The following is a 27,695-nucleotide window of genomic DNA, read 5'->3' as shown; positions in this document are numbered from 1 at the left end:
GCGGAATTCCTTCTGAAAGACTGGCTTCTGACATATTTCTAAATTAGCATTCTACATGACGCATCTGACGGATCACTCTCTTTGGACATAAGAGTATGGTAAATTTAATCTGATTGTGAACAATATGCTTTGGCACGAGTCCGGGCAAATTCCAAGAATTTTATTTCTTAGAAGAATCTGTCTGAATAATAATCAAGCCTCTATCGTAGCCTCAAATATGTACAAATAAATGTATCTACCCGAAACCATTTGTTTCATTGATCAGAGTAGAAGATGAATATTATTTTTATTTTTTTGTTTTAGTATTTGCTCTTAAAATGACAATTTTTATTCCACACTTGAGCTTAAGGAGATGAAAATCCACAGTTTTGTCTGAACTTAAGTATCACCTCTTCCAACTGACCCTGCCTGACCTCCATTTCCCCATCTCCTGCTTCCACACCCTGAATGATGATTCCCTCTTGTGCTCCGTGCTGCACCCTGTCCCAATCTCTTTCGCTGTCCTTGCCTGTTTGGGTTGGGATTCTCTGTGGTGAGGACAGTGGCCATATCTTAATCATTCTGTATCTCTAATTTTAACAGTGCCTACCTTGTCAAAACCTCTCATAAAATGTTTGTTAAACCAAGCCTAAGATAGTATCAGAATGCAGTGTCCAATAAAGAACTGTTATCAGGGGCGCCTGGGTGGCTCAGTGGGTTGAGCCTCTGCCTTCTGCTCAGGTCATGATCCCAGGGTCCTGGGATCGAGTCCCGAATCGGCTTCTCTGCTCAGCTGGGAGCCTGCTTCCCTCTCTCTCTGCCTGTCTCTCTGCCTACTTGTGATCTCTGTCTGTCAAATAAATAAATAAAAGCCTAAAAAAAAGAACTATATCAAAGAGACTTTCATATAGTCAACTGATTTGCCAAGTGCAGGTCAATATTGAACATCTGGCTTTTGTTCTTATAGTTGATGACTGATGACTCTCCTCTATTGACTCCTAAATAATTATTTTTAATAGCAGCTCCCAACGCCCCCCTCACAGACTCACTCCCTTAAATAGAAACCTTTAACATTGTGTTTGGAATTTGGAAAAGACCCTATAACTCTTGAATAATGGTATTCCTTCAAAATGAAATCTTTTTACTGAAATGCCAGTTTACCTAGGCTTCGATAATGTAGTGCCATCTAGTAAGCAAGCCTTGAACATAGTATTGATAAAACAAAAACTTTTTAACAATAACCTTAATACTTGGTGACTGTCCTGATATGCTTAAGGTGTAATCAATCATACATGCATGTATTTTGAGAATTGATTTAGTGCTTGGTAAAGTTTTGATATTTGGATTGAATATGATTTCCCATTTATTGGTGGAGCAGCTGGACATATTCAGATACCTATAGATCCCCAAGAAACTTCTAGTTATTTACCACTGGCTAATTTTATAAGCTGTTTTATAAATTTATGGTCCATTTTTAAACCATCTTTAGACACCCTTTATTTCTTGGTTTCATGAATTTTCATCAGGCCCTCCCAGATTGGGCAGGAAAAGGGAAACAGGGTCTTTCTCTCTCACCTCCTCCCTCCTGGTCATCATCCTACAATGAGATATCCTGAGAGTTAAAAAAAAAATACCTTGCCTCAAAAAGAAAAGTGCCTGTTGTGTTTTCGCTCTACCTTGATACTAGTTGTGGTATTTCCTTCATATTGTATAACCTCTGAGATAATTTCTTTGGTGTGTAATGCTTACAAATATCAACTGATGGAAATGCCAACAGATTCATCTTAAGGAATCTCAATGAGTTTAAGTGTTAGATGGGGAGGGCCTTTTGCTCTCATTCTGTGTAAGCTTGGAGTTGGCAGTGTCTACACTGGCTTAAATAGTGATGGTCTGTTTTTCTACAGTATCGCATTGCAAGTGCTGAATTTTCTCACCCCCTTCCCCGGCGCAGCATTCTGGCTAGACCTCGCCCACTCATGGCTTGACTATCTGCGTTGTAGATCCCTCTTTCCCAAATGTATTGTTACTATTAGTCTGTGCTTCCCCCGCGATGAACCTCATTCTGTTATCTGCCTTTAAGTGCAATTTCTTGAGGTTTGTACATGCTTTTCTAATTTGTGTTTCAGTGTTCTTTACGGCATCATCTGCAAAAGATATTTATTTCCTCAAGGGAAGGCCTTCTTCAATGTCATTAAAGAAAATATTAAATATAAAATGTTTCAGTAACATTTCCTTCAGATCCAACCCTGTACACCTCCCCGATACTGTTCAGCGAGCACGCATCACCACTTTTCCTGTTTTTATTATGACCCGGGGACTCGTTCTCAAGCCAGGAGATCGTGGTGTATATAGATTGGCCATGCTGGATTCATGCGTAGATTGAGGAAAACAAAAAATCTGAGTTGTCCTGGATCTCTGGTGTTGTTTCGTAATGTCTAAGACATACAGCCCCAATAATGAGGGTGGCAGTGTTTATGAATTAGCCCGTCCTGTCTGAACCTTGGTGCCCTTCCCAGAGCTCTGTTTGTACAGCTTGTTCTGAAATGCTCATCTGTAGACTCAAGCTCTAGCCATTGTTTACTCGACATGATGTATCTCGGTGAGTCTGGGTTCAAACAGTTTCATCAGATATGGGATCACTCTGCATCCCATACATCTCCATGTCACTGGGACTCGAGGACATACTGAGTGCTGCTTTGTGGTCTGGCCTTCCTCCCTGGAGGATGTCCTCCTCCCCCGTCACGTCCAATAGTCCAGAGACTCAGAACTTGACAGTTCTATCTACTCCGCCAGCCTTGTTTTATGGCGAAACAGCTAAATGTTCGCTTTTTACTGAAATAATCCAATAGGAACATTTCAAAGTTGTGTTGTGTTTTAAATCAGCTATTGGCTTCTCAAGGCAAGGGCTGTGTATTCTTCCCCCCCACCCCCCCTTGCCAAGAGACACCACCTCTGACTAGTCGGGATCCCCCAGGAGACATTTCCTTACCTTCCTAAACATCCATCACAGCACTCGGCACACCACCATTTGTAGCTAAATTAATTACTTGAAATATGTTTGCTACTCTCCATAGCCTGCACACTCCATGAGGGCAGAGCCCAGCATGGCTTTTGTTCAGTATTGAGGTTAAGTGCGAGCAAACAGCCTGCCTCATAGAAGGAGATTCATAAATATGTGGCCGCCTAGCTGATTTTAGGAGAAACAAGGAAGCGAACTCTTAAGATCACCTCATCCGTGCACCTGATTTTAGGCAAAAGTTCACTGAAATTGTTAGAAATAAAAACAAGAGAATTTCCTTCAAGATGCCTTAGTGAAAGTCACAATGAGTTAATAATGACCTAGTAAGCACAAGGCAGGAGTCTCAACGCAGGAGAGACAAGGAAGGAAGAGAAGATGTGGTCCTCTCGGGAGTACATCTAAGCCTCCAGAGTCGCGCCCACTCTGCCTCACGAATGCTTCTCCATCAGTTAAACGTTACAACTTTGAAGAACAGAGAAGTGCTACAGGCAAGTGTCACACCCATTGGGAAGAATGAACTCTTTCAGGGCGGGAGTAAGAGTAACAGCAGTCTTTTTATGGACTTGAGGCTCTGACTCTCTCTCTCTCTCTCTCTATATATATATATATATATATATATATATTCTCTCCATGGTAATTTAAATTTGTCCTGGGAAAAAGTAGTTACTATTTTTTATATATATTATATATATATATAATATATATATATAATATATATATATATAAAAAATATACATATATAGGGCCATATATATATATAAAAAAGGAATACAGGGACCCCTGGGTGACTCAGTTGGTTGGACGACTGCCTTCGGCTCAGGTCATGATCCTGGAGTCCCGGGATCGAGTCCCGCATAGGGCTCCCAGCTCCACGGGGAGTCTGCTTCTCCCTCTGACTTTCTCCTTGCTCATGCTCTCTCTCACTGTCTCTCTCTCAAATAAATAAATAAAATCTTAAAAAAAAAAAAGGAATATATATATATATATATATATATATATATATATATATATATTCCTTTGATCTATTCCAAATTTCTCCCTCTACAGCCATGGTAATGAGGCCACAGGGCACAACCAGGAATTTGAGCCATCATCCCCTTGTTTAATTGTGCTAATCCAGCTATTAAAAAGTGTTATAAATATCATCATTGTCATTTTTATGCCAGGGTTTTATAAAACTTTAACCTTAGCTAGTGTCTCTGATTTTCTCGCCCCACTTTATCTCGTTCCTAAATTTCTCTGGCCTGTATGGAAGTCTGTCTTCCCTAAACCTCTGCTCCATGTTTATTGTGTCAGTCTCCTGCTCCAGAAGTTACGAATACTCCCTACTAGCTCCCACCGTGTCCAAGGTCATCTGCCTGGCCTTTGGAGCTCATACATTGGTCCTTGTGTCTAAGTTGGTTTCTTTTGTTTTGTTTTTGTGTCTGTTCTGCGTCCCAGAATACAGTTGCTGGTCTAGCTATGCAAGTTACTGCGTCTTGCAGAAAAGCTTGTTGTAGCCTCAGTGCATGCCTGGTATATGGAAAAGCCTCCGTAAGTGATAGCTATGTTTACAGAATCTTCTTCAAGTCATTCCCGTCTTTTCTTTTCCTTCTTTTAATTTTCATTACCATAATAATCAGCCTTGCACCCCTTGGGATATAATCTTTCTAATTGGTTTACTATTTTAGCTACTTCATTTTTCTAAACACACTAACTTCCCAGGGACCAGAGACCATGCCTTCCATTTTCTCTGTGTTTTAAAAAATGCCTGACATAGAAATAGTTGTTCTAGGGGCGCCTGGGTGGCTCAGTGAGTTAAAGCCTCTGCCTTTGGCTTGGGTCATGATCCCAGGGTCCTGGGATCGAGCCCCGCATCGGGCTCTCTGCTCAGCAGAGAGCCTGCTTCCTCCTCTCTCTCTGCCTGCCTCTCCACGTACTTGCGATCGCTGCCTGTCAAATAAATAAATAAAATCTTAAAAAAAAAAAAAAGAAATAGTTGTTCTATAAACAAATGTTTACAGTTTCATTTATTGAGTTTATTATAACATATTTGTTGTGCCTTTATCTCCTCCAGTTATGTGTATTTTTATAGGCCCTTATATATACTACACAGCTTCATAAAAATGATATAAAATCATAAGCTCACGTTTAAAGGCAACTCCCATCTTCCCAAGTTTTGTGTTTGTTTCTGTTTTTTATTTTTGCTTATAAGGAAGATAATGGTCAGAGATATGAAATGATTTGTCAAATGCAAAGTTATAAAGGTACCTACCTGGCAGCCCTACCAAACCAAGTAAAACTGTTAATGATAAGTAAAATGAAGAAATAGTTTTTTTTTTTAAACATGCTACCATAGTCTGTTAAGACAGGTGTATGGATTTATCTAACGTCTACAGAGAAAATGTAATACTACCATTTACTTTTTATTATAAGGAAAAAAAATCTTGCTTCCCAGAGTTAGAAATACTTTAGCAGAAATGAATTCATTTAATTTCATGGACTCCCTGGGAAGAAATTTGGAGAACATATTAACTCTATGCTGTGCATCAAGACATCATCCAGAGAGCTAAGTGAAAGGGCTCAAGACTAGTCACCAAAATTGGTGGTTAAGACTCTAATCCCCTCACGGGAAAGCCACATCTGTCCATGGGACAACATAATGGGTTTATAAATATGGTCTGGTATAAAATCATTTTTAGATTAAAAAAAAATAATAAAAAAAAAAATCACATCGGGGCACCTGGGTGGCTCAGTGGGTTAAAGCCTCTGCCTTCGGCTCAGGTCATGATCCCAGGGTCCTGGGATTGAGCCCCATGTTGGACTCGCTGCTTGCCAAGGAGCCTGCCTCCCCCCCTCTCTCTGCCTGCCTCTCTGCCTACTTGTGATCTCTGTCAAATAAATAAATAAAATCTTTAAAAAAAAATCACATCAACATCTTCCAAAATAGTTCTCTACTGAAACTATTCAGAAGAATTGATATACAAGAACAAGGGGAAAAGCAAAAAGGGAAATCTGGACATTATTTCAAATTGTCTTGTTTCTTTGAATCATGCGATCACACAGGGCATCAAATGGTGAACGATGGAATGACTGTCCTCCTGTCTTTATGTGGTCTGCAATAGTGACTACTTTTTCCCCAGGATGAATTTAAATTACTATGGAGAGAAGAGTAATATAAAAGATGAGAACCACTGCTGAAATTCCCATACAGTCCCCAGGCGGATGTCCCAAATAACCAGCAAACCTCTCCTCAGAGAAGTGTTTAACTGTTACTCGGTTAATCCATTTGGAACACCTTGTTCTAAGTGGAGAGACAAAAGAGATCTGCTGTACAGTCTTCTGCTTCAACGCCCAAGAAGACAACAGTGGATTAGTGACCACAGAGACTTGGAAACTTTCATGCTTGTGGTGTTTCTGAGTCATGGGATAAAGCTGATTTTGAACGATGTAGCTCATGCTTCAGCAAAATGTTCTGCTTTTACAGATGGACCATATGGAAACTATGAACTGGCTTTGTAACAGGACCATGATGAGCCAATGCAGCATTTTTTTAATGTTTTCTGTCTCTATTCATGTGGTCCAATGAACAGTATACCATCAAAAGACATGGTCTATTATTTGTTTTAATTCTGAGTAGTGATTTTTTTTTTAATGTTAAAGATGTTTTTAATACAAGGATTTAAAAAAAAAAACCACTTTCATTCAATAAAAAAGGCCTGAAATATTCTGGATGTTAAATATATTTTAATTCTTCCCTCAAGGTTCTGGCCTTCTTTGATGCTTCAATAAAGACATGGTCCAAAAGGGTAAATAAAACAGTCATCAAAATCATAGGTATCCAAGATTTTCTAATAAGATCCAGTGATAAGTTTTTTAAAACTTTTCTGAGAGATTATAATTACCAAAAAACCCAAAAACAAACAACACAAAAAACCCCACCAACCCAACCCAATAAAATTATGATGTCAATTTGCTGAGAAGTGGAAGACAAGCATAACCCACTAGACAATTAGTTTGAGAGCTAAAAGTGTTCATTCATGGTTTGCTGCTTTAATATTTATTAGATGAATAACCCACATTTCACTTCAAGATTAAAAATATAGCAAGTATTTTTTTCTGGATTGGGCTTAAAATTTAATGAAAAACTGGAGGGTGAAAAAAATTACAGCTGTTGGCACAATACCAAAATGGAACAAATGAACAGCACTTATGTGATTGCATGTTTTGTGTAGGACGTGGGAGGGCTGCAGAATATAGCTGAAATTAATATGTGGAAAATCACTGCACTGGTTCCTTAGAGGTATTCAGAAACTATCATATGCACTCATGCAGCTTGTAAATCTTTGCAAAGGCTATGATGAAAAATGATCGTGTTTCATTACTATAATTAAAATATAGTAGTCTCAGATGCTTTTGTCAAGAAGTAATCGCATGAGACATAGATAATCTGGGTGCCGTTGTTTAAAAAAGAGGAGAATTTATGGACCTATAATTTCATTTTTTTTCCCGAAGAGATTTATTAAAACATAATTAGGTGGTTTGCCCAAGATTAGGACAGAATAACAAAATTTCCCCCATGTGATAAATGAGCCTTCTAATGTACAGATTATAATTCTCAGCTTTTGTTTGTTTCTATTTTGATCAGAGTAAACCTTGGAAGAGATTATAAAATTTCTTCATCCCAGTTCAATATGATAAATATGGGGGAGTGCCGTGTTTGTTTGTATTGTGTTCACAGCAAGCTGGCAGAACCAAAGACCAAAACTGACCAACTTCTATTCTTTACTATAGATATGTCAATTTTGATATACCTGTGATCAAAAAGTGAATCTCTAGGATTACTGTTAAACCAATAAATACTCATTGTCACAGGAAATAATCTGGACCCGGAAGAAATAATTTTCTACATGCTCTTTCATTTTCATCTTGCTTTGAAATTTTGAAAAGGCCCTTTACCTGTGAGTTTTATCTTGGTTTAAGGCTATAACCTATCTCTATGAAAGAGATGTTTAGTAACAGATTAGATGTCTATTCCTGTGATTCTTGTTAAGTTGGCTGTCTTCATTGATAGAATCAGCTACCCAGCTACCAAAACTTGTCTTCTCTTAGAACTGCATCTGCTCTTTTATAAAAAGAGCTTTAAAAAATGCTTTTGAGGGCAAAAAAGTGGTTGCAGGAGGTACTTTTTCATGAGTACTTAGTACCTGAGGTCCCACAAGACTCCTTACAGAGAGCCCTCGTCTAGAACAGCACAGGGCGTGGCAAAACATTCTCTCCAAAATGGTACTTTTTGTTTGATGTTATGATTTAAAACATACTACTTTAATGATGTCCCTTGTCACTTATAAAAAAAATAAAAGGTTTTCTTAGAATTGGCACATCAATTTTGTATACTACTTATATGATGTAAAGGGGAGATGGCCTTCTCATTTCTTGTGCCCTCCCTCCCCCCCCATTTTGCTATTTGCTCTGTTAGCCAAGTTCTGTCTCTGACAAACTTGCCTTTCCTTGTCCCCAGGTAAACCACAAGCTCATGTTCTGGAGTAGGAGGTGGTTTTTCTGACGCCATGTTTTTTTCCCTCCTTTATGATAATCACAGCTACTTTAGAACAATGAGACATAGCCATCGGGCAACCGCAAAATAAATAGGTGTTTTTCACCATTTCAGTGAGACGTCAGACTTTTTTTTTTTTTTTTTTAACCACGTCACATTATATGCGTTCATGTCCCACTCACAGCTTGAGTATGAAGAGAAGCCTTAAAGGGCATGCCACAATAAACACGTGGTTTTAATAAGACCTAATTTTAACTGCAAGGCTTAAATACTGAATGTAGTGGTAATATCATTGTTTCGTTCGGCCTGTTAAGAAAGAATGACTGTGATCCTTCCTAATGGTGCATCAACTCCTTCAGGTCACTGGAAAGAGCTCCAGTCTAAATATATCTCAAACAACGGTAGTGCAGGAAAGAACACTCTTGCCTTCTACACGCAATGACGGTCCACACACTAAAAGCATTTCCAAACACGCAATTTAGGTTTGCTGTTTTTTTTCCCCCCTATTAGTGAGATCAACCTAAGTTCCATTTTTAGAATAGCTGTAAACCAATAAGCTAATGCCAAGTGTAACGGATGCATAGGTAAAGAACCTTCTGCCCTTCTGCTGCTTTTAGCTCTTCATTTTGGAGATGGTCACTGGGGTAAAAAGGCACATAATCTTACAACCTCATTCATACGCTGCACGGAGAAGGAGGTTTTGTAAGTTCTAGGCCTCTATGATATTTGCACATCTCTTCTAGGTACCAGTGAGGAAAACCACGGGGAAAGCAACTTTATAAATATAAAGGCACAAAGAAAACTGAAAAAAGCAAAAAAACAGTTCCGGATGTAACAAAGGAGATGACAAATGGTGTGAACTTTTCAAAAACACTCTACAAATAAAACAGCATTATTCAACAGGATGCAACAAAATCGGGCAAAGAAGCAACAAGACATCATGAGACGTGGAGTCATCTGAAAGAAGCGGTAACGGACATAAGCCACACAGAGGATTTCTTTTCTTACTTGCACAAGTATCTTGAGGGGTTTGAAAGGTCTTTCACCATGAAGCACTCGCCTCCATTCACACAGAAAGTTTTCTCCTTCTCTGCACACTTTACAAGATGGCTTGTCCCGGTTGTAGATGTTGACGTAGCTGGATAGAAGATAAAGAAGGGGAAGGTTTACATGTGTCTTTCCCTCTTCGCAACAGCCTTTACTTGTACATCCTCTTCAAAGCAAGAGTTCACAGAAGGTGCAGCAGACTTCGCTACACTTTCAGGTTTAATAAACAACAGCAAACAAGTGAAGTACTTTCTGGGTGTAATTAAATGGAATAAAATTATCAAAGGGTAAGCATAGTTAGTTACTTTAATTAGAATGAAATAGGAAAAAGGCTCAACATTTTTTATAACCAGTATTTTATCTTCTAAGGAAGTTGGAAAAGAGAAGACCTATGGCCAGTAAGTAAAATCAATTTTTCAGGAAGGCTCAAATATAATGATATAAAGTCATGTCAGTGCAATTCGAGTTTAATGTCACTTTTGAATGGCAACGACTTATTTTGGAAATTACGTTTTATGTGTATATTTGACCTTACAGTTTTTAGATCTATATATATTATATAGATATCCATATATAGAGAGAGAGATACAGATATCTGTATCTATATCTGTATCTATATCTATATATATGGCAAAGAAGAACACGGAGTGGCTTATTTGTTCCTAATAAAAAAATATATATCAGTTGAATATATATTAACATACAGAATAGGAGTCATTCTATTCAAAATTTCTATTCTACTGCAAAGAACACTGTTGAATGTTTGACTGCCACCATACTTTTGAGGAAATGGAAAGAGTCTAATAACTGTTGCAAAAGTAGAACAGCATGACAGAATTCATCCATTTTGAATTAGGAGGAGACACTGATCTTAATTTTGGTTTACAACTACAATAAGCTTGATATCCACTCGTCAAACCTCAGGTATGTGAGAGCAAATTGAAAAGACGGTTCCACCATCAGGCACACGGATTAAATAAAGCCAAAGCATTCGGTCCTGAGACTCAAGGGCACTTCATACCCGAACTTCTCCTGGCTTGCACCCTTGCAAACACTGTAAGCAGTGCTCAGTCTCAACCCAAAACGTCTAACTTACATCATGTTCATGACCAATACTATCAGGATGAGAAGCAAAAGCATTATGGTAAGCCCACAAAAATCCCATGGACTTTTTCATGAAAAAGAAAAAAAATATACATGTATCTTTAGATGAAAACTATTCCTTGGCTACGGACTCATTCTTAGGGATTTTTAATTCCTGGACTTTCTTCTCAATTTTTACTTTTATTTGACCTCTCGTGTATTTTTTTTTCCCCCATTTTCTTTGGCTTTTCTTCTTCATTTCCTTCTTAAGTCCCCATTTTGTTCTGTTTCACTTTTGGCTTCTCCAATTCCGGTTTCGACAGAAATACTCAGGGTGTGATTACTCAGTTTCCGAATTACGTAAGGCCTTTCTTGCCTGGCATTCTCCCATCTAGGGCATGTTTTGGGGCCATTCATGACTCTCAGCATGGCTTTCAGGGGTAACGGCAAAGACGAATCAGACTGAGTTGCACTCTGGAGACAGGTCTGGTTGGAATCCCAACTTCTACTAGCTTTGGGTCTTTGAGCACATCACTTAGCCACCCAGAATGCAATTTTCCCATCTTGAAAACAATGGTAATGGTACTCCTGCAGGATTTTTGTAGGGATCAGACATAATCTAGGTAAGGGAACTGGCACAAGCCTGGCACTCAATGAGCAGTGGCAGGTGTGATTACTAGGCAAGTAGGGAAGGAACTTAGTTAATCAGAAAAGAATCTTGACGATGGAAATCTGAGGATTTCAAGGTTGCACGTTACTCTTGAATCATTATTATGAATAATGGAGAACTAGGTTGATTTTTTTATTACTCCAAAGAAAAGTCCTTTCAAAATGTATTTCAAGGTATCCTTCAGAGATCTACAAACCAAAGCAAATGAACTTAAGGAGAGGAGGAAGAGAGGTGAGTTCACATTGTCTTATCGGTACACTCTCACCTCTTTGTCTGGTAGAGCGCAATGTAATCGGCATCATTTCGTTTCATAAAATCATGGAGTAGACATTTCTAGCCACCCCATGACCTGTCATTTGAATCCAGTATTAGATCTTCATGTGAAAAACTTGGGTGCTGTGTATTAATATTTCCATCCACAGTAATTGCTTTTAAAAGATTATGAGGAGGAAATCTGCCTTAAATGTTAAAAGTTTTGTGCTTAAGACTCTTAAGTGCTGACAGGATACTGTGGAATGAGGAATTGGGCCAGGTTCCCTTGCTGCCCCAGGTGTCCGTGCAGAGCGGACCACCTGCTATGCGCTGTCACCAGTCATTCCCCCAGAAAAACTCTGGTCCTCCAGCAGACCCCAGTGGTCTCGGAATCCCTGACAGGTTGCCAAGGATTACCCTTCACCCAAGCCGAGCAGCAGACATTGCACCAGGCTCTTCCAGAACAAATCCTGAGGCTTTTCCTAAAAACAATGAAACCCCCATTCCCAAGAGCAGACACTCCATACACATTATAAAACTAACAATAAAGATTCACAGTGATAGAAGCAACAGACAGATACATCATATCTATTCCTTGGACTTTAAGATAAGTGAGATTGATAACTGTGTGCTGAAACTGGAAATAATGCCCCCAGCCCCTTGGAAGGAAAAATAAAACAAGATGAAAACAGAGAGGAAGGCAAACCATAAGAGACTCTCTAACTCTAGGGAACAAACGAGGGTTGTGGGAGGGACGTGGGTGGGGGGATGGGGTCACTGGATGATGGGCCTTAAGGGGGGGCATGTGATGTGATGAGCACTGAGTATTAGACGCAACTGATGAATCACTAAAGTCTACCCCTGAAACTCATAGTACAGTGTATGTTAACCAAATTGAATTTAAATAAAAAATTAAAAAGAAAGGAAATAATCCTTCCTTTTTTTTGGCTTTTAAAAATATCTCCCCCTGAAACGATGATCCTTTTCATGCTATCCAGCAGCACCAAGTTATGACACATTCATTTGAAAAATTCTTAGATCATCACCTAAGGCTAACAAGGGGGGATCTGATGATTAAATGATTCTTGGAGGAAATTCAGTAGCAACTATCTTATACGATCATAGACCATTGGGCTTATTAGCACTTCTATCCTTGAGCTGCAGCAAGAACAGAAATGATTGTGGAATTGGAAAGCAGTAATGAACTCCCAGGTGAGGCTGAGCGTCAGCCGACTGGGTACAGCTGTTCTGAACCAACAGCCAAACGCAGGAATAAGTTGTAATTGTCAAAAGAATCTGGGATGGAGATGCTGATACATGAACCCTTCAGATTTTTGCCAGGTTTCCTTTTATCCTCCTTATTTCAATGCAGGGCACAGTCGATCTTAAGCAGATTATAAATTTTGCAGTGAAACCCTTCCTCCTTGGCTTACACATGCTGTATTGCTAAGTCAGTTTCCATTTAGGAGTTCTGCCAGAAATTAATGAAACAGAGCAGGTTCTTAGACCTAGCTATGGAAATGATATTCTTTCTGGGGAAGCTGGGAGGACTTTACCAGAGGTGGAGCTAAAGATTGTGCAGGTAGATTGTGTTTCGATATATAAAAGTTGACCCTCACAGTTGTCCTAGGAAGCAGGTGAAGTAGATCCCACTTGTTTGGTACTTAATAAACCCAGCTTCTCACCACTTCGTGACTAGTTTGTCACCTTCTCGTAAGTTGCTAAATGAACAGCAATTAGGAATACTGCGAAATATGAACCCACTACCTTTATGCTTGCCATTTATATGAATACTGTATCCCAAACACACTTTCCCCGAGATGTGAGCACCTACCATATTACAAGGAAGAATGTATAAATAAAGCAGGAACTTGTTACCAGACAATGAAACACTCTGGAGTGTTTCACTCTTGACCCGGTCTCTCCTGGCACATAGGTCAGGACTAATGACCACGCCTGGAGAGGCTGGACAGTTCTTTGACTTAGCCAATGATTTGGAGACCAACATCACCATTCAGACTCCCCAAATCCTGCCCCACACAGTCGGGCTCCCTTCTTTCCTCCCTCTCTTCCATTCTTCCTTCCTCCCCTCTACAATTCTTTAATGATTGCCTATTACGTGCAAGACATGAAGATGACAACTAGAGTTACAGGGGTTAAAAACTGTAAGACTGTGAACAATTCTTCCTAAAAGGAGACCATATTTATAGATAAAATGTAGTGAAATGAGTACTGGAGTTAGCTAAGAAGATTCAGGTCCAAAGCTCAATTTTACCCATTACTCTCATCCAGCTAAACTGCCTCAGTAAATTCTGCTACAAAAAGTGCTGTCACAGGGTTGTTGGGAAGTGTGATAAAATATTTTGTCAGCACACAAATATATGATACTGCTACTATTACCAGTGGTATAAAGGTGGAACAAAGAAAAGCAAAAAACACGTCTGTTCAGAGTCAGGAATTACAAATAATCAAGCCTCAAGTGTTCTTAGATATTATTCTTCTACAAATTATGAAGAGAGATTGTCTAATTTGGAAAAGGTAATCATTGCATGATTACAAAGCATGAAGTACATATAAGTAGTCTACTCTATTTTAACTGTATTAAAACCTCTTCTTAATAACTAATAACCACTAAATTTGCCTGTATGTTAAATTGAAGAATAATCTGAGTTAAAAGAACACGGTCTTCAATGTGTGATTATTTTCAACTTCCAAGACGCATGCAATTCTTTAATATTTCTGACCAAAGTTCCAAGTTACTGACTCAAGTGTAGTTGTAATATTGTAATTATAACAGTTTCAAACTATAAGATATAGAAAAATTGTGCGATGTTCATACTGTATAGGACATAGTATAAGCTGTTTATAACGGAACATTTTGGAAGCCACACATTACTGCACACTTTTATAAATACGCTGTAAAAATCTGAGGAGTAATGAAGTGTTCTCTGTTCATCACTAAATACTTTCCCACAGAATCACACAGTATTTCCTGTAGAATGCCAGGAGCTTTCTGCTCAAGGCTGGCTGAAAAGAAAACAATTCTGGAAAGGATGGCTTACTTTCTTGCTTCCTTTAAGTGGTGTTTTCCTTATCAGCAAAGTAGACAGCACTAACAGAGCAGGGCCATTACACAAATGCAAATTGCTGATAAGAAGCTACTCTATTCTTCTTTGACAATTAGCAGGGATTAGCACAAGTGTATGCTATTTACCCCAAGGAGCAATCATTAGACCCTGTCCTCCCTGAGTGAAGGAGTCCTTCCTAGCAGTTTTTAGGACAATTCTTAACAATTTCCTTGCAGAAAAATTTAACGATATCTATGCAGTTTTCTAAGTGAAACAGACACATTTTAACAATGTGTATATTCGAATACGAAACTGTCAATCACTACATTACAGGTTTGATTTTCATTTTCTTTCTTTTTAAAACATTATCTGTGATATCTTTAATGTCTCTGTGTTTAGAAATCTGCATGCTTTTGTGCTCTTTGAACTCCCAGTTAAAAGGAAAAAAATCTGAAATTATTACTGTAAGGACCTATTTAGCCAGAGCGCTTCCATCCGTTAAACAATAACCTTGTTGTTTAACCCTTAAACTGTCCCTCCCCCCTTCGCCCAGGGGACTTACTTAAAAACAAGTCCCAGAAACCAGCCCCAGGTAACAAAGCCCAAATACAAGGGTGGGTTGGGCCAGGTGGGGACATCTGATCAGTTGGGGGGGGGGGTTGCGTACTGTCTCCCTAGTTACCAAGGAGTGGGCCCCACCCTTTGGAAGCCTTTTGACCAAGGTGATAGGCTAATTCAAATATCTACTAGGGTAAATTGTAATTCAATTGGTTACCTAGCATGACTGAGCAGCTTTCTCTGTGTGTTACAATTTCATTGGCCACCTGTGCGTGGCTAGGCCCAACCACAAGGGCTTTGCCCTTAAAAGCTATTCTGTGAAGCAGAGAGAGGTCGCCCTCTCTGTAAGAGGTGCGGCCCTGAACGTTCAGGTCTGATTCTTGATGCCTGGCGCGGAATAAAGCTTTGCTTAACCTTCGCTTTATATCAGTCTCGCTCCTTTAATCATGGACCCATTATTGGGGGAACCTAACAATTACTATTCTTGTTCGGAATACAGCTCTTTGCAATTAAGTGTGAGAAGCACACTGAACTCTCATGGGGGTGAGGGGGTGAGAGGGAGGCGGTGGGGTGGCGTGGGGAAGAATGCTTATGTGACTCCTGAAAGGAAAGCTCTGGAACAGAAGCTGATCAGGAAGTACTGGGCCATCTCATGTAGCTTCTGTTGATGACTAGGGAAGGAAGGGGGAGTCATTAGCTTTCCAAAGGAAAAGTCCAGAGCCTGACTCAGAAGTCCTGAAGCACTGTCATTCTGGGCTGGCCAGTTTTTCTGAATAAGTAATTCAATCCTCCGCTGAATGGCAAATAAACCGTTGAAGAGGAAAAAATGACAAGAGGTGGTAAAAAAACAAAACAACAGAAAAGCCCAACCCTATGCTGGCTTGGGGAATACAGTGATTTAAAGTAGCATACCATTTCCTTGGCCTCTCCTTTACTGAACTCTGCTGAATAACAAAAAGGGAAGCCAGAGAAGCAGCATCATGAGACCATAAATGAAACCGGAACTTTCTAAACTAGAATTAGGGCATCTTACTTCATGGACCCACAAACTTGGCTGATAAGCTAGAAGTGTTAGAGGCTCTCAGACTACCCACAAGGTAACAGTTTATCCGAAGAACAAGTTGGCATCAAGGGCCAATGGAGATTAATTGGTATAAGTGAGGAACTTGGGCTTTTGCATCATTTAAACACACCTAAGAACGGTGGAGAAGAAACAACGTTAGTATATCTTTTAATCTATTCCATATTTAAAAAGAGGGTACAAATCATCTCAAAAGAATAGTTCTATGACCATAGAAATTTAATAAAATTTCTGTAGCAAAGAACTCAGGGGTGCACAGGGAAAGGCTGCCCAAAGGTCACACAAGTGAATTAGGAAATGCTTGCTAAATGTATATTGTATATTGCTAATGTATATTGTAGCTTGAGTAGGTTAAGAAGACTGCCTTTAATTCCTCTCTGTCTTGCAAGCTCTCTGAGCAGATCCTATTATTTCTTCCTTCTTCAGCAGAATGAAAAGTGACCTCTGGGTGTTTCTCCTCATAAAACAAAATTATAATTTTTGTTGTAACACTGATCTCATTTGTAGCTAAACAGAAAGCAGATTCTAAGTTCCCAGCAGTTGCTGAGCAAATGATTTGGTGTCACTAGATAGTGTTATCCTTAGAAAAATAAAATTGTCAAGAGGTTATTTTCAAACACACAAGTTGCTATCTTTTTTTTCTTTTTCTCTGACAGCGCATTTCACTCGTGATACAATGTAATCACAGTCTACTACTTCTTAGAGCAACATCACAATGACAGATACTTTATAGGATGTCATAGATTTTGTAAAAAAGAGGGAGTTGGGAGTCTCTTCCCACAGTGGGCCATTGGCTATGTTTCCTTCCTCACAAGGCCAATAATCTTTCCTTAGCTAATAAGTCAACTCCAGAAATACAGTTCTGTTACATACTTTTTAGGAATCACTCACTGTTATTAAGTATAAAATTTCCAAAGCTGATAGTGGACAAACTTTCAAGCTGTCCCTTGAATCTTTTCTCATCAATATCTATTCTAAAGGAGTAAAATCCATCTAGCCTACAAAGCAAATACTAGCCGTCCATTTGACTGGCTTAATTTGGTACATCTATAGATCTCCTCAGGCTAAAAGTAGAAGGTGTACATTCTTAACTACACACTGCATTTCTACCAGTATCAGTTTAGTTGGGAGAAGGTCAAGTCAATGTAGAAAATGTTAACCTGTCAATTAGAAAATTAGTCAAAAGTTTGGAGCACTAAGCAAAACAAATCAAAACAGAGAAGACTGATCAAGGATTCAGTTATTCAGCAAGCTGCTGAAATTAACATGTGACATTTAATGACATAGGTTAATTTATTCATCAACTAAAATACATTTAGAAATGAAAGCAGATGAAAGGTCAGAAGATAGAAACTGGGAGGTAAATTCATTATCTTATTCAACAAATCTAAAAAATCATGGCATATCAGATGATAAAAGTCATGTGGTCATCTCAATAGATAGTGAATCAACATTTGATGAGGTTAACCATCAATTTCCATGAGACTATCAAGTATTATCCCTCATATCAAACCTGAATTAAGCACATCCACATACAGTTACTAATTTGCATTAAGTACAGAGGTCAGAGGAATAATGAAAGACACATCATGGCCTACCATCAGCAAAACCCAGACCATGGAAAACTTTTCTGGGGAAACAGCCTCCCTTCTTCAAAACAAAACTGAAGGAGGATAAACAGACAAAGAGAGCTAGAATTAGAGACAGATCAAGAGGATGAAACAAAGAAAAATCCCAAACAGAGACATTTAAAAGAGAGTTAAGAGACATATAAACCACCTTGCATCAAACTTGGATCCTGATTCAAACAGTTTTAAATGAATGGTATTTATAAAAGGAGATCTGATCACTAATTAGATCATTAATATTTCTATGGGGTTATCGTCTATTGTGGATGTCAAATGTACTGGGGTTATGTTTAAAAACAGTCCTTAGGGGTGCCTGGGTGGCTCAGTGGGTTGAGGCCTCTGCCTTCGGCTCGGGTCATGATCCCGGAGTCCTGGGATTGAATCCCGCGTTGGGCTCTCTGCTCAGCGGGGAGCCTGCTTCCCCCTCTCTCTCTGCCTGCCTCTCTGCCTACTTATGATTTCTGTCTGTCAAATAAATAAATAAAAAAAATCTAAAAACAAAACAAAACAAAAAACAGTCCTTAGCTCTTAGAGATGCATACTGAATGATAACATGTCTGGAATTTGCTTCAAAATAATAAGAGGGAAGGGAAGTTACGTCTAATCAAGATGAAACAAAACAAAACAAAACCAACCCAGTAACTGCCGAAGTGGATGATGGCTACCTGGAGATTCATTATTCATTATTTCCTGTACTTCCGTATGTTAGCATACATGCTTACATGTACATTATATGTTTAAAGATACATTTATGTATGTTTAAATTATAAATGCAAAAAAATCAATTTCAGGTTTTCTGATACACGATATAGTAGAATTGGGGATGATACTCTCTATCACTTAAAAAGATCTACTTTTAGCAAACAATTCAAATTATACTTAACCCTGAGACTCTGGGAGAGCTTTCCATTAATGTAAAGATCAAGCAAAGTATGTTGATTACCAATGCTGTTATTTAACGTGGCTCTGAAAGTTCTAACCAATGCAACATGTGAAGAATAAAAAACAAACAAACAAACTGCAGTATATATGTAAGACACGAGAAGAGGAAATAATCATTATTTGGCAGTCATTAGTAAGTGAAAAAGTTGCAGCCAAGACTCTAGGACTGATGTTTTTCTTTTCTTTTTTTTAAGGATTTCACTTATTTGAGAGAGAAAGAGCGCGCACAAGCAGGGGGAGTGGGAGAGGAAGAGGAAGGATCTCCGCTGAGCAGAGAGCCTGACGTGGGGCTCCATCCCAGGACCCTGGGATCATGACTGAGCCAAAGGCAGATGCTTAACCATCTGAGCCACCCAGGCACCTCAGGACTGATGCTTTTCTAAGCTGACTATACTATATGCCTGTTGATACAAAAGAACCCATTAACGATAAAGAGTATCACAGTTGGCCTAAAATTTCCAAGTTACACAGATGCTCAGGGCAGTAAGGTTCCTAAAATTATGGAAGTATCTTCATGATGGGAATGGATTTCTGCCAAAACTTTTAAGAAATCTCAATTTTCAGTGTTTTGCATAAAGGAGCCTCCATAAAAGTGCAGAAAAGGTGGGCTCTGAGCAATGCAGACACGATCTGTCAAGTGTTTCTGGTTTGAGCCAGACCCTTTCAATGGGTGGTCTGGAATATGAGAAGACTGGGTGATAGTCCTTGGGTGGCACCTGTGCAGCCTTAACCCCCAGCTGCACACCGCTACACACCATTTAGCCAAATTACTGCCTTTCTGCATTTGGCTGATGGTTGTGGACATAAATGGGCAGATTCTGTTTCTATAAACACCACATTTTCCTCCCTAAGGTTACAGCTTGCTGCGCATAAAGGAATTAAGCAGTGAGAGCATGTTTGAACATACGCATCTTGCTCTGTACCACTTGGCTAATTTCAGTCCATAATTTTCTCAGAACTCCCGGGAGTGCCTTATTTCCAGGTTCATAATCAGAATAGCCCAACAGCCCTCCCTGTAACATGAGGTGTTTCCATGTGTAGCCATAGTGTTTTGGTTTTTGGTTTTGGTTTTGGTTCCCAGCACAAATCCTACGTAATCAGATATCACATGGGCATCTAACTTTATTCAACACCATTACTGTCGTTCATACGTGACCAATATGAATAAAGCAAGGTCTCCAAAAACATGTAACTTTAAATGCTTCATCTTAAAAAAACAAAAAGAAAAACAAACAAAACAAAACAAAACAAAAACTTGCTGCCCTGTCCTCCCTGCCCAAAGGACTAGCCAGTCTCATAATATTTAGTTCATAGCAGGTATTATTTCTCTAAAGAGCAATATTTTTTTAGGTTACAGATGGGGGTTGTGGGGGAGGTAATAGTACAGGTAAAACCCATGCCTTTACAGAAACTGGGCCAAAATGATAAATTAGTCCTGACTCCATTATGTCTAAAGGAGCTTTCCTTAAAGCCTTGGTGTTTTTGTCAAAACAAAATATAATTAAAAACAAAACCAAAATTTTGTTTTGTTTTTAATTTCTGGGCCTCTACCCTCAAACCCAACAGGCACCTGTTTGTCTACCACTGGCATTGGTTGTTGTTGTTCACTGGGAGGGAAACAGACAGGTGTGCATGTTGAACTCTTTTCCCAAAGTACACAATTATTAAAAACAAAAAACCAAAAACAGGGCCATATGTTTAGTGTCTTGCGATCATCATCTGGCCTTGCTGTTTTATTATACATATGTGTACAGATGTATGTATACATAATTTGGTTGTGGGGAAAACTCTATGGAAATCATCCCGCTTATAGTAAAACTGAAGGGTATGTTGAAGCACATTGTTTTTAAAAAAAAAAAAAAAAAGTAGAGGTCAGTGTTTTATCTAGGCTTGCCTGGCAATATTTCCCTGCACTGCCAGAAACAGGGAATTTTAAGGTCCTCACATAGGATCTTAGATATAATTTATTAGCTTTTTTTGGTGGTGATACATCTATCTGTGTATATGGATTAACAAAACACCTCCATCTCCCAGAGCTATAATAATTATATATAATTATTATATATAATATACATAATAAAGAGCTGAGGTCTCCCCCCTTTTATTTTTTTAAATGATTTTTTAAAATTTATTCATTGAAAGCAAAAGAGAGAGTGAGAGCAGGAGCAAGAGGAGTGGGGAGCGGCAGAGGGAGATGGAGAGAAGCAGACTCCCCACTAAGCCAGGAGCAGGGCTCCATCCCAGGACCCCAGGATCATGACCTGAGCCTGAAGGCAGACGCCACCCAAGTGTCTGATCTTCCCCCTTTTATTTTATTTTATTTTAATATTTTATTAATTTATTTTCAGCAAAACAGTATTCATTATTTTTTCACCACACCCAGTGCTCCATGTAATCTGTGCCCTCTATAATACCCACCACCTGGTCCCCTCAACCTCCCACCCCCCCCCACCACTTCAAACCCCTCAGATTGTTTTTCAGAGTCCATAGTCTCTCATGATTGACCTCCCCTTCCAATTTCCCCCAACTCCCTTCTCCTCTCTAACACCCCTTGTCCTCCATGATATTTGTTATGCTCCACAAATAAGTGAAACCATATGATAATTGACTCTCTCTGCTTGACTTATTTCACTCAGCATAATCTCTTCCAGTCCCGTCCACGTTGCTACAAAAGTTGGGTATTCATCCTTTCTGATGGAGGCATCATACTCCATCGTGTATATGAACCACATTTTCCTTATCCATTCGTCCATTGAAGGACATCTTGGTTCTTTAAATAGTTTGGCGACCGTGGCCATTGCTGCTATAAACATTGGGGTACAGATGGCCCTTATTTTCATGACATCTGTATCTTTGGGGTAAATACCCAGGAGTGCAATTGCAGGGTCATAGGGAAGTTCTATTTTTAATTTCTTGAGGAACCTCCACACTGCTCTCCAAAGAGGCTGAAACTTGCATTCCCACCAACAGTGGAAGAGGGTTCCCCTTTCTCCACATCCCCTCCAACACATGTTGTTTCCTATCTTGTTAAAATGTCTATACTACCTAGAGCAATCTATATACTTTTAATGCCATTCTGATCAAAATTCCACTGGTATTCTTCAAAGAGCTGGAGCATATAATCCAAAAATTTGTATGGAATCAGAAGAGACCCCAAATCGCTAAGGAAATGTTGAAAAACAAAAATAAAACTGGGGCATCACGTTACCTGATTTCAAGCTTTACTACAAAGCTGTGATCACCAAGACAGCATGGTACTGGCATAAAAACAGACACATAGACCAGTGGAACAGAGTAGAGAGCCCAGATATGGACTCTCAACTCTATGGTCAATTAATCTTCGACAAAACAGGAAAAAATATACAGTGGAAAAAAGACAGTCTCTTCAATAAATGGTGCTAGGAAAACTGGGCAGCTATATGTAGAAGAATGAAACTCGACCACTCTCTTACACAGTACACAAAGATAAACTCAAAATGGATAAAAGACCTCAACGTGAGACAGGAATCCATTGGAATCCTAGAGGAGAAAATAGGCAGTAATCTCTTCGATATCAGCCACAGCAACTTCTTTCAAGGTATGTCTCCAAAGGCAAAGGAAACAAAAACGAAAATAAACTTTTGGGACTTCATAAAAATCAAAAGCTTCTGCACAGCAAAGGAAACAGTCAAAAAAACAAAAAGGCAACCCAGGAATGGGAGAAGATATTTGCAAATGACAGTATAGATGAAAGGTTGATATCCAGGATCTACAATGAACTCCTCAAACTCAACACACAAAACAGACAAGCATATAAAAAAATGGGCAGAAGATATGAACACACACTTTTCCAATGAAGACATACAAATGGCTATCAGACACAAGAAAAAATGTTCATCATCACTAGACCTCAGGGAGATTCAAATTAAAACCACACTGAGATATCACCTTACACCAGTTAGAATGGCCAAAATTAACAAGACAGGAAACAACATGATCTTCCCCCTTTTAAAACATAAACCATTTCTGTAGATGCTGCAGGTATGTGACTAAATACACATCTTTGTTCTTTCCATTTATTACAAAGGTGCCTCACGCCCAAACACTGATCAAGGAAACAGCTCAAAGCAGGGACTCATGGCTGCTCAGTGTACCTGCTGGAAGGGAAGCCTGGCTCTACAAGACCATGGACAAGCCCAGGCAGACAAAACCAGATCCCAAACCGGGTCCATTTTGCCAATTCAATCCCTCGCATTGCCATACAATTCCGGGAGAAGAATTAAGTGTCTTCAGCTGAGATCTGTCACTTCTCCAGAAGCTTTCAAGAAGGCCAACACTTTGCAGTACTAAATGGTCTATCTAGTAGGAGTCTGCATTGCTAGTTCTGTTCAAACAGGCATTGCCAATACTAGTGAGCAGTGAATTTTGCAGTTCAGTAGAATCCAGTGACTACAGAATCCACTTCGGAATCCAGTGACTGAAGCACCAGAACAAGGAGACTTGTGCAGGGTCAGTTATGGTTCTGAACCCCACCAAGGGTAGCTAACAGATGAAACACAAATTCTGGTTCTATTTCAAAGCACGAAACAAAGCTTCACCAGGCCAAAGAGATCTTATTAAGGGGAAGGAATCAGACCTCAAACTTATTCTTCATAAAGTCCTGTTTTATCCGTGGCCACCTCGTTAAGAAATCCTTACCTCTGAAGAATTTTGAAATAAAAAACACTTACGTTAAAAGAATCAGAGAATTTTTCTTCATCACACATCTTTTTGGGGTGCTGCGGGCTCAGTCCCTGAGATGTTAACTGCCTCTGAACAGAGATCAGTTACAGGCTGAGAGCTTTTCTGTTGGAAGGCTTCCTTCTCCTTGGTCCTTGATGACTAATGTTATATCAAAAAACACTAGTACTTGGATTTTTCTTAAGGTATGAAGAACTCGGGAAGTGACTCACTGTTCTACAGAAATCACACAAGTCCCTGGAATTAAATGTTGATAATATAAATGGATCTTAAATCAGCAGACAGATGTTAAGAATTCAGTGATCCTTCATTAAGGCATCCTGTGATTCCCCTCCCCCCCGCCCCCGGTTTTTTTTCCTAGGCTTTTGTTTGTCACTCTAATCAATTAATATTATATGTTAATTCATTAGCTAACAGAATACTAGACTACATGATTATTCTTGAAAGCGTTTTAAGCTCAATTTTATTTACCCTTTGTCACATTTAAGCCTCCAAATACCAGCTTGGACGCTTTGTTTACCTGTTTTCCTTTTTTATTTGTATGCTTGTTTGTCCTCAGGATTCAAAGACCATTTTATCTGTGAAATATTTTAGTTGTAAATGATGAATTTCAGTTGTTCAAAGGTGGACAAGCACAACACATGGAGGAACAGATGGAAATTATAAATGAAAACACAGTGTCAAAATATTTCTTTTAAAGTCAGAACTAGGCATTGGTAAACCCACAGTACTATCCACTAAAAATGTTGGCCACAAATACAAAAAAAAAAAAAAAATCTTACCCATGCAAGTCAGAAAACAAACAGAAAGTAGTCAAATGGTGGATGTAGGGGGCAAAGGAGAGAACAGGAAAGATGTTGGGTCTGTGAAATCCTAGTATAGTACTTCTAGGGACCTAGAGAGTCAATTTGAAGTTCAATTCAATTAGGTATGAGATGCTAGTTTTGTGATGTAAATAGGGCTGTAATATCCCTTAAGGATTAAATTTAAGTGATCTCGCAGGACAGTTCATTTTAACTAGACAAACTTTCTAAGCTCAAGGAGGTTACCTGCCTCCATTTCTCTTCCTTCCTGTTGAATACACCACACTCCTTGGGCTGATGGGCTGGGAAACTGTAACTTATCGTGAAGTGTAGCTTCCAATCCTGACATGAAGTTAAGAGTTTCCAACACAGAACAATAATCATTATCAACATGACCATAAGGAAACATGTTGAAATTGAGCAAGTCTAATGACATGCAATCTGTTCCATGGGCAGGGTGATCTGTTCAAAGGAGAAGCACATTCTGGAGATGGGCAAAGTAAGTGTACAGGTGGAGGTAAAAAGAAAAGATGAGGACGCTAGGAACGGTCATGCATGGTCTTCTAATCGGGGGAACCAGTGCTCCATGCTCTAGACAATACTGACGACCATTTCAGCAACTCTGCGAAAGAAGGTATGAAAGATCCAAGTCTAGAGATAATGAATGTATTAGATTTATTAAAAACTTTGCTCTATTTTAAAAGTAATTCTAACTAGGCATAGCATGAGGTCAGAACAAAGTTCCAACTGCTCTTAGATCAGAGAACCATAGGGGCAGAGGTCCAGACAGAAGAAATCTATCACTATCATAAGCAATTACACGAAAGACTGGGGATCACTCTAAAGCCATAACTATCCTCAAATGGTCAGGAGCATTTTATAATCAAAATCACAAAGAAAACTGCCCCCATGCTCAGCTAAATTGGATGACTTAATAAGATAAAACGACATGTTCAAAGTGAGATGAGAAGTAATCATTTTAAGGGGTCGACATGGACTGGTACTGAGTCCAAATACGGAACTTGCTCTGTGTGGCATTTCCAATTCCCTAGGCATACTTTAAAATAGGAGGCAAGTGCTTTAAAAATTATTCCAAAGTTGAAGAGCACAGAAGAACAAAGTTGAAGCAACACAGTGCTGTTAATAAGGCAAAAAGCATGTTTAAGTTTCTGTCATGCTTCTCTCATCCCCAATGTCCAACTCCTTTTGTCAAAAAAGAGTAACAATAATAACAAGTGGACCTGGTTATCATCTTGTATATGGCTACGAACTCTTTATTAGTGGGCAATGCCCACTAAATATAGTATCCCAAAGGGAAACTAAAATGAAAAATGAAAAAAGGTGGTAACAAATGAAACAGGACTGTCATCATTACCTGTGACAGAAACTGCATTTTTCTGTCTTAGGAACAAGAAAGTCAGAAAAATGATCTTGATTCCCTCCCATGCTGAAACTGAGGTCTACAAGAACACTGTTTGGGACGTGGTTTCCACAACACGCAGGAGACTTAGCCATCCGAATCACTGCTGGCTCACAGAGAAAAGTGTAAGTAAAAGGGCCGTATCTGGCTGACTCACATGAATTCTCTTACCCAGTATCTGACTTCGTGTGAAATCTTAAAAAGTAGTGCCATCTTTCTGGGAACACAAATAACGCTTCTGCCGCCTTTCTTCTTATAGAAGAAATAAGTCTATCCATTCTTTTTAAATTTTAATTTTTTAAATTAACATATAATGTTTGTTTCAGGGGTACAGGCCTGTGATTGAACAGTCTTATATAATAACCAGTAATCATGACAACACACACCCTCCCCAATGTCCATCACCTAGTTACCCCAAGGTCTATCCATTCTTAATAGTCATATTTCTAGGATTATGACACATCATAAATTATATCCCAATGAAGCTAAGAGTTAAAGATCCAAAAATACATTAAACAGGCTCACCACTACCATTTCTACTGGGTATGCTATTTACCATGTCCTGGACTTAAGGAAATCTTCAAGATGGGTAAAGGAAATGAGAAGCAGAGCAAGAAGACCTTTTGTGACTGCAGACATGGAAGAGTTCTCTGGGTATTATATTTTCTTCTTAAGCATCTTCCTCTTTTTTTTTTAAGACTTTATTTTGGAGACAGAGAGCAGCTCAATGGGGGTAGGGCAGAGGGAGAGAGAGAATCTCAAGCAGACTCCCTGCTGAGCACAAAGCCTGATGCAGAAGCTCCAGCTCACCACCCCTGAGATGTCAACCAACAGTCGGACACTTCATCTGCTGAGCCACCCGCCACCCAGGTGCTCCAGCATTTTCCTCTTTATGCCATAAAAACCATTTTCTCTGGTAATCTTGTCATTGGAGGTAAAATCATATTCATCTAGCCCAGCAGGCGTTTGGCACTGATAATGTTTGCCATAAATTATAACATCCTATCTTTTCCCTCTTTTCTTTTTCTTCCTCCCTCCGTCCCTTGCCCCCCCTTCTTTTGGAGGAGAAATAAATGCTGAAGAAACAACTTCTCTGTATGGCAAAGGCAAGACAATTTACAGCAAAGAACAAGAAGACTGATAATTTGTTAAATATCTGTAGTGGGCCAAATATTCTAGCCCTATAGCAGTAACAGTAACCCTAAGCCCCACCTGTGTTCTCAGGATAACGCAGAACGTGGAGAGAGACTCCAAGGCAGGTTGGCTTCCAGGCCCAGCGAAGCATCCTATCTTATGGGTCTTTCATTCTACAACTGCGTACCTGAACTTGTAGTTAAAAATAAACAGAAAACAACAAAAAAAAGTCTTTTCCACAGGCTATTAATTAGAGAAGCCCTTTTCTTTTCTTTTTCTTTTTTTTTTTTTTAAAGATTTTATTTATTTATCAGAGAGAGAGACGGGGAGAGAGCGAGCACAGGCAGACAGAAGGGCAGGCAGAGGCAGAGGGAGAAGCAGGCTCCCTGCTGAGCAAGGAGCCCGATGTGGGACTCGATCCCAGGACGCTGGGATCATGACCTGAGCCAAAGGCAGCTGCTTGACCAACTAAGACATCCAGGCGTCCCGAGAAGCCCTTTTCTACCACCTTCCAGAAAGCATTACTTTCTGAGTACTCCCCTGTGTTTATAAACTGTATGTCAGGGAATGAGACTTAAAATGTTACTTTCAGGGGCACCTGGGTGGCTCAGTGGGTTAAGCCTCTGCCTTCAGGTCAGGTCATGATCGTAGGGTCCTGGGATCAAGCCCTGCATCCGGCTCTCTGCTCAGCAGGGAGCCTGCTTCCTCCTCTCTCTCTGCCTGCCTCTCTGCCTACTTGTGATCTCTCTCTCTCTG

At 39.4% G+C, this 27,695-nt stretch overlaps 1 protein-coding gene across 11 annotated transcripts in view; it reads right to left on the bottom strand.

Moving 5' to 3' along the window:
• The window catches only part of NRG1 (neuregulin 1), a 226,083-nt gene that overhangs the window by 27,366 nt on the left and 171,022 nt on the right, over nucleotides 1-27,695 (bottom strand). For all 11 annotated transcript variants that reach the window (XM_059384421.1, XM_059384420.1, XM_059384422.1 and 8 more), the window contains one exon: nucleotides 9,543-9,672. In XM_059384421.1, coding sequence (XP_059240404.1) covers nucleotides 9,543-9,672 — 130 coding nt within the window. The remainder of the gene's footprint in view (nucleotides 1-9,542; nucleotides 9,673-27,695) is intronic.

This window comes from Mustela nigripes, chromosome 18 (genome assembly GCF_022355385.1).
Source record: "Mustela nigripes isolate SB6536 chromosome 18, MUSNIG.SB6536, whole genome shotgun sequence".
NCBI classification, from domain to species: domain Eukaryota; kingdom Metazoa; phylum Chordata; class Mammalia; order Carnivora; family Mustelidae; genus Mustela; species Mustela nigripes.
This window is presented reverse-complemented; position numbering and strand designations above follow the sequence as displayed.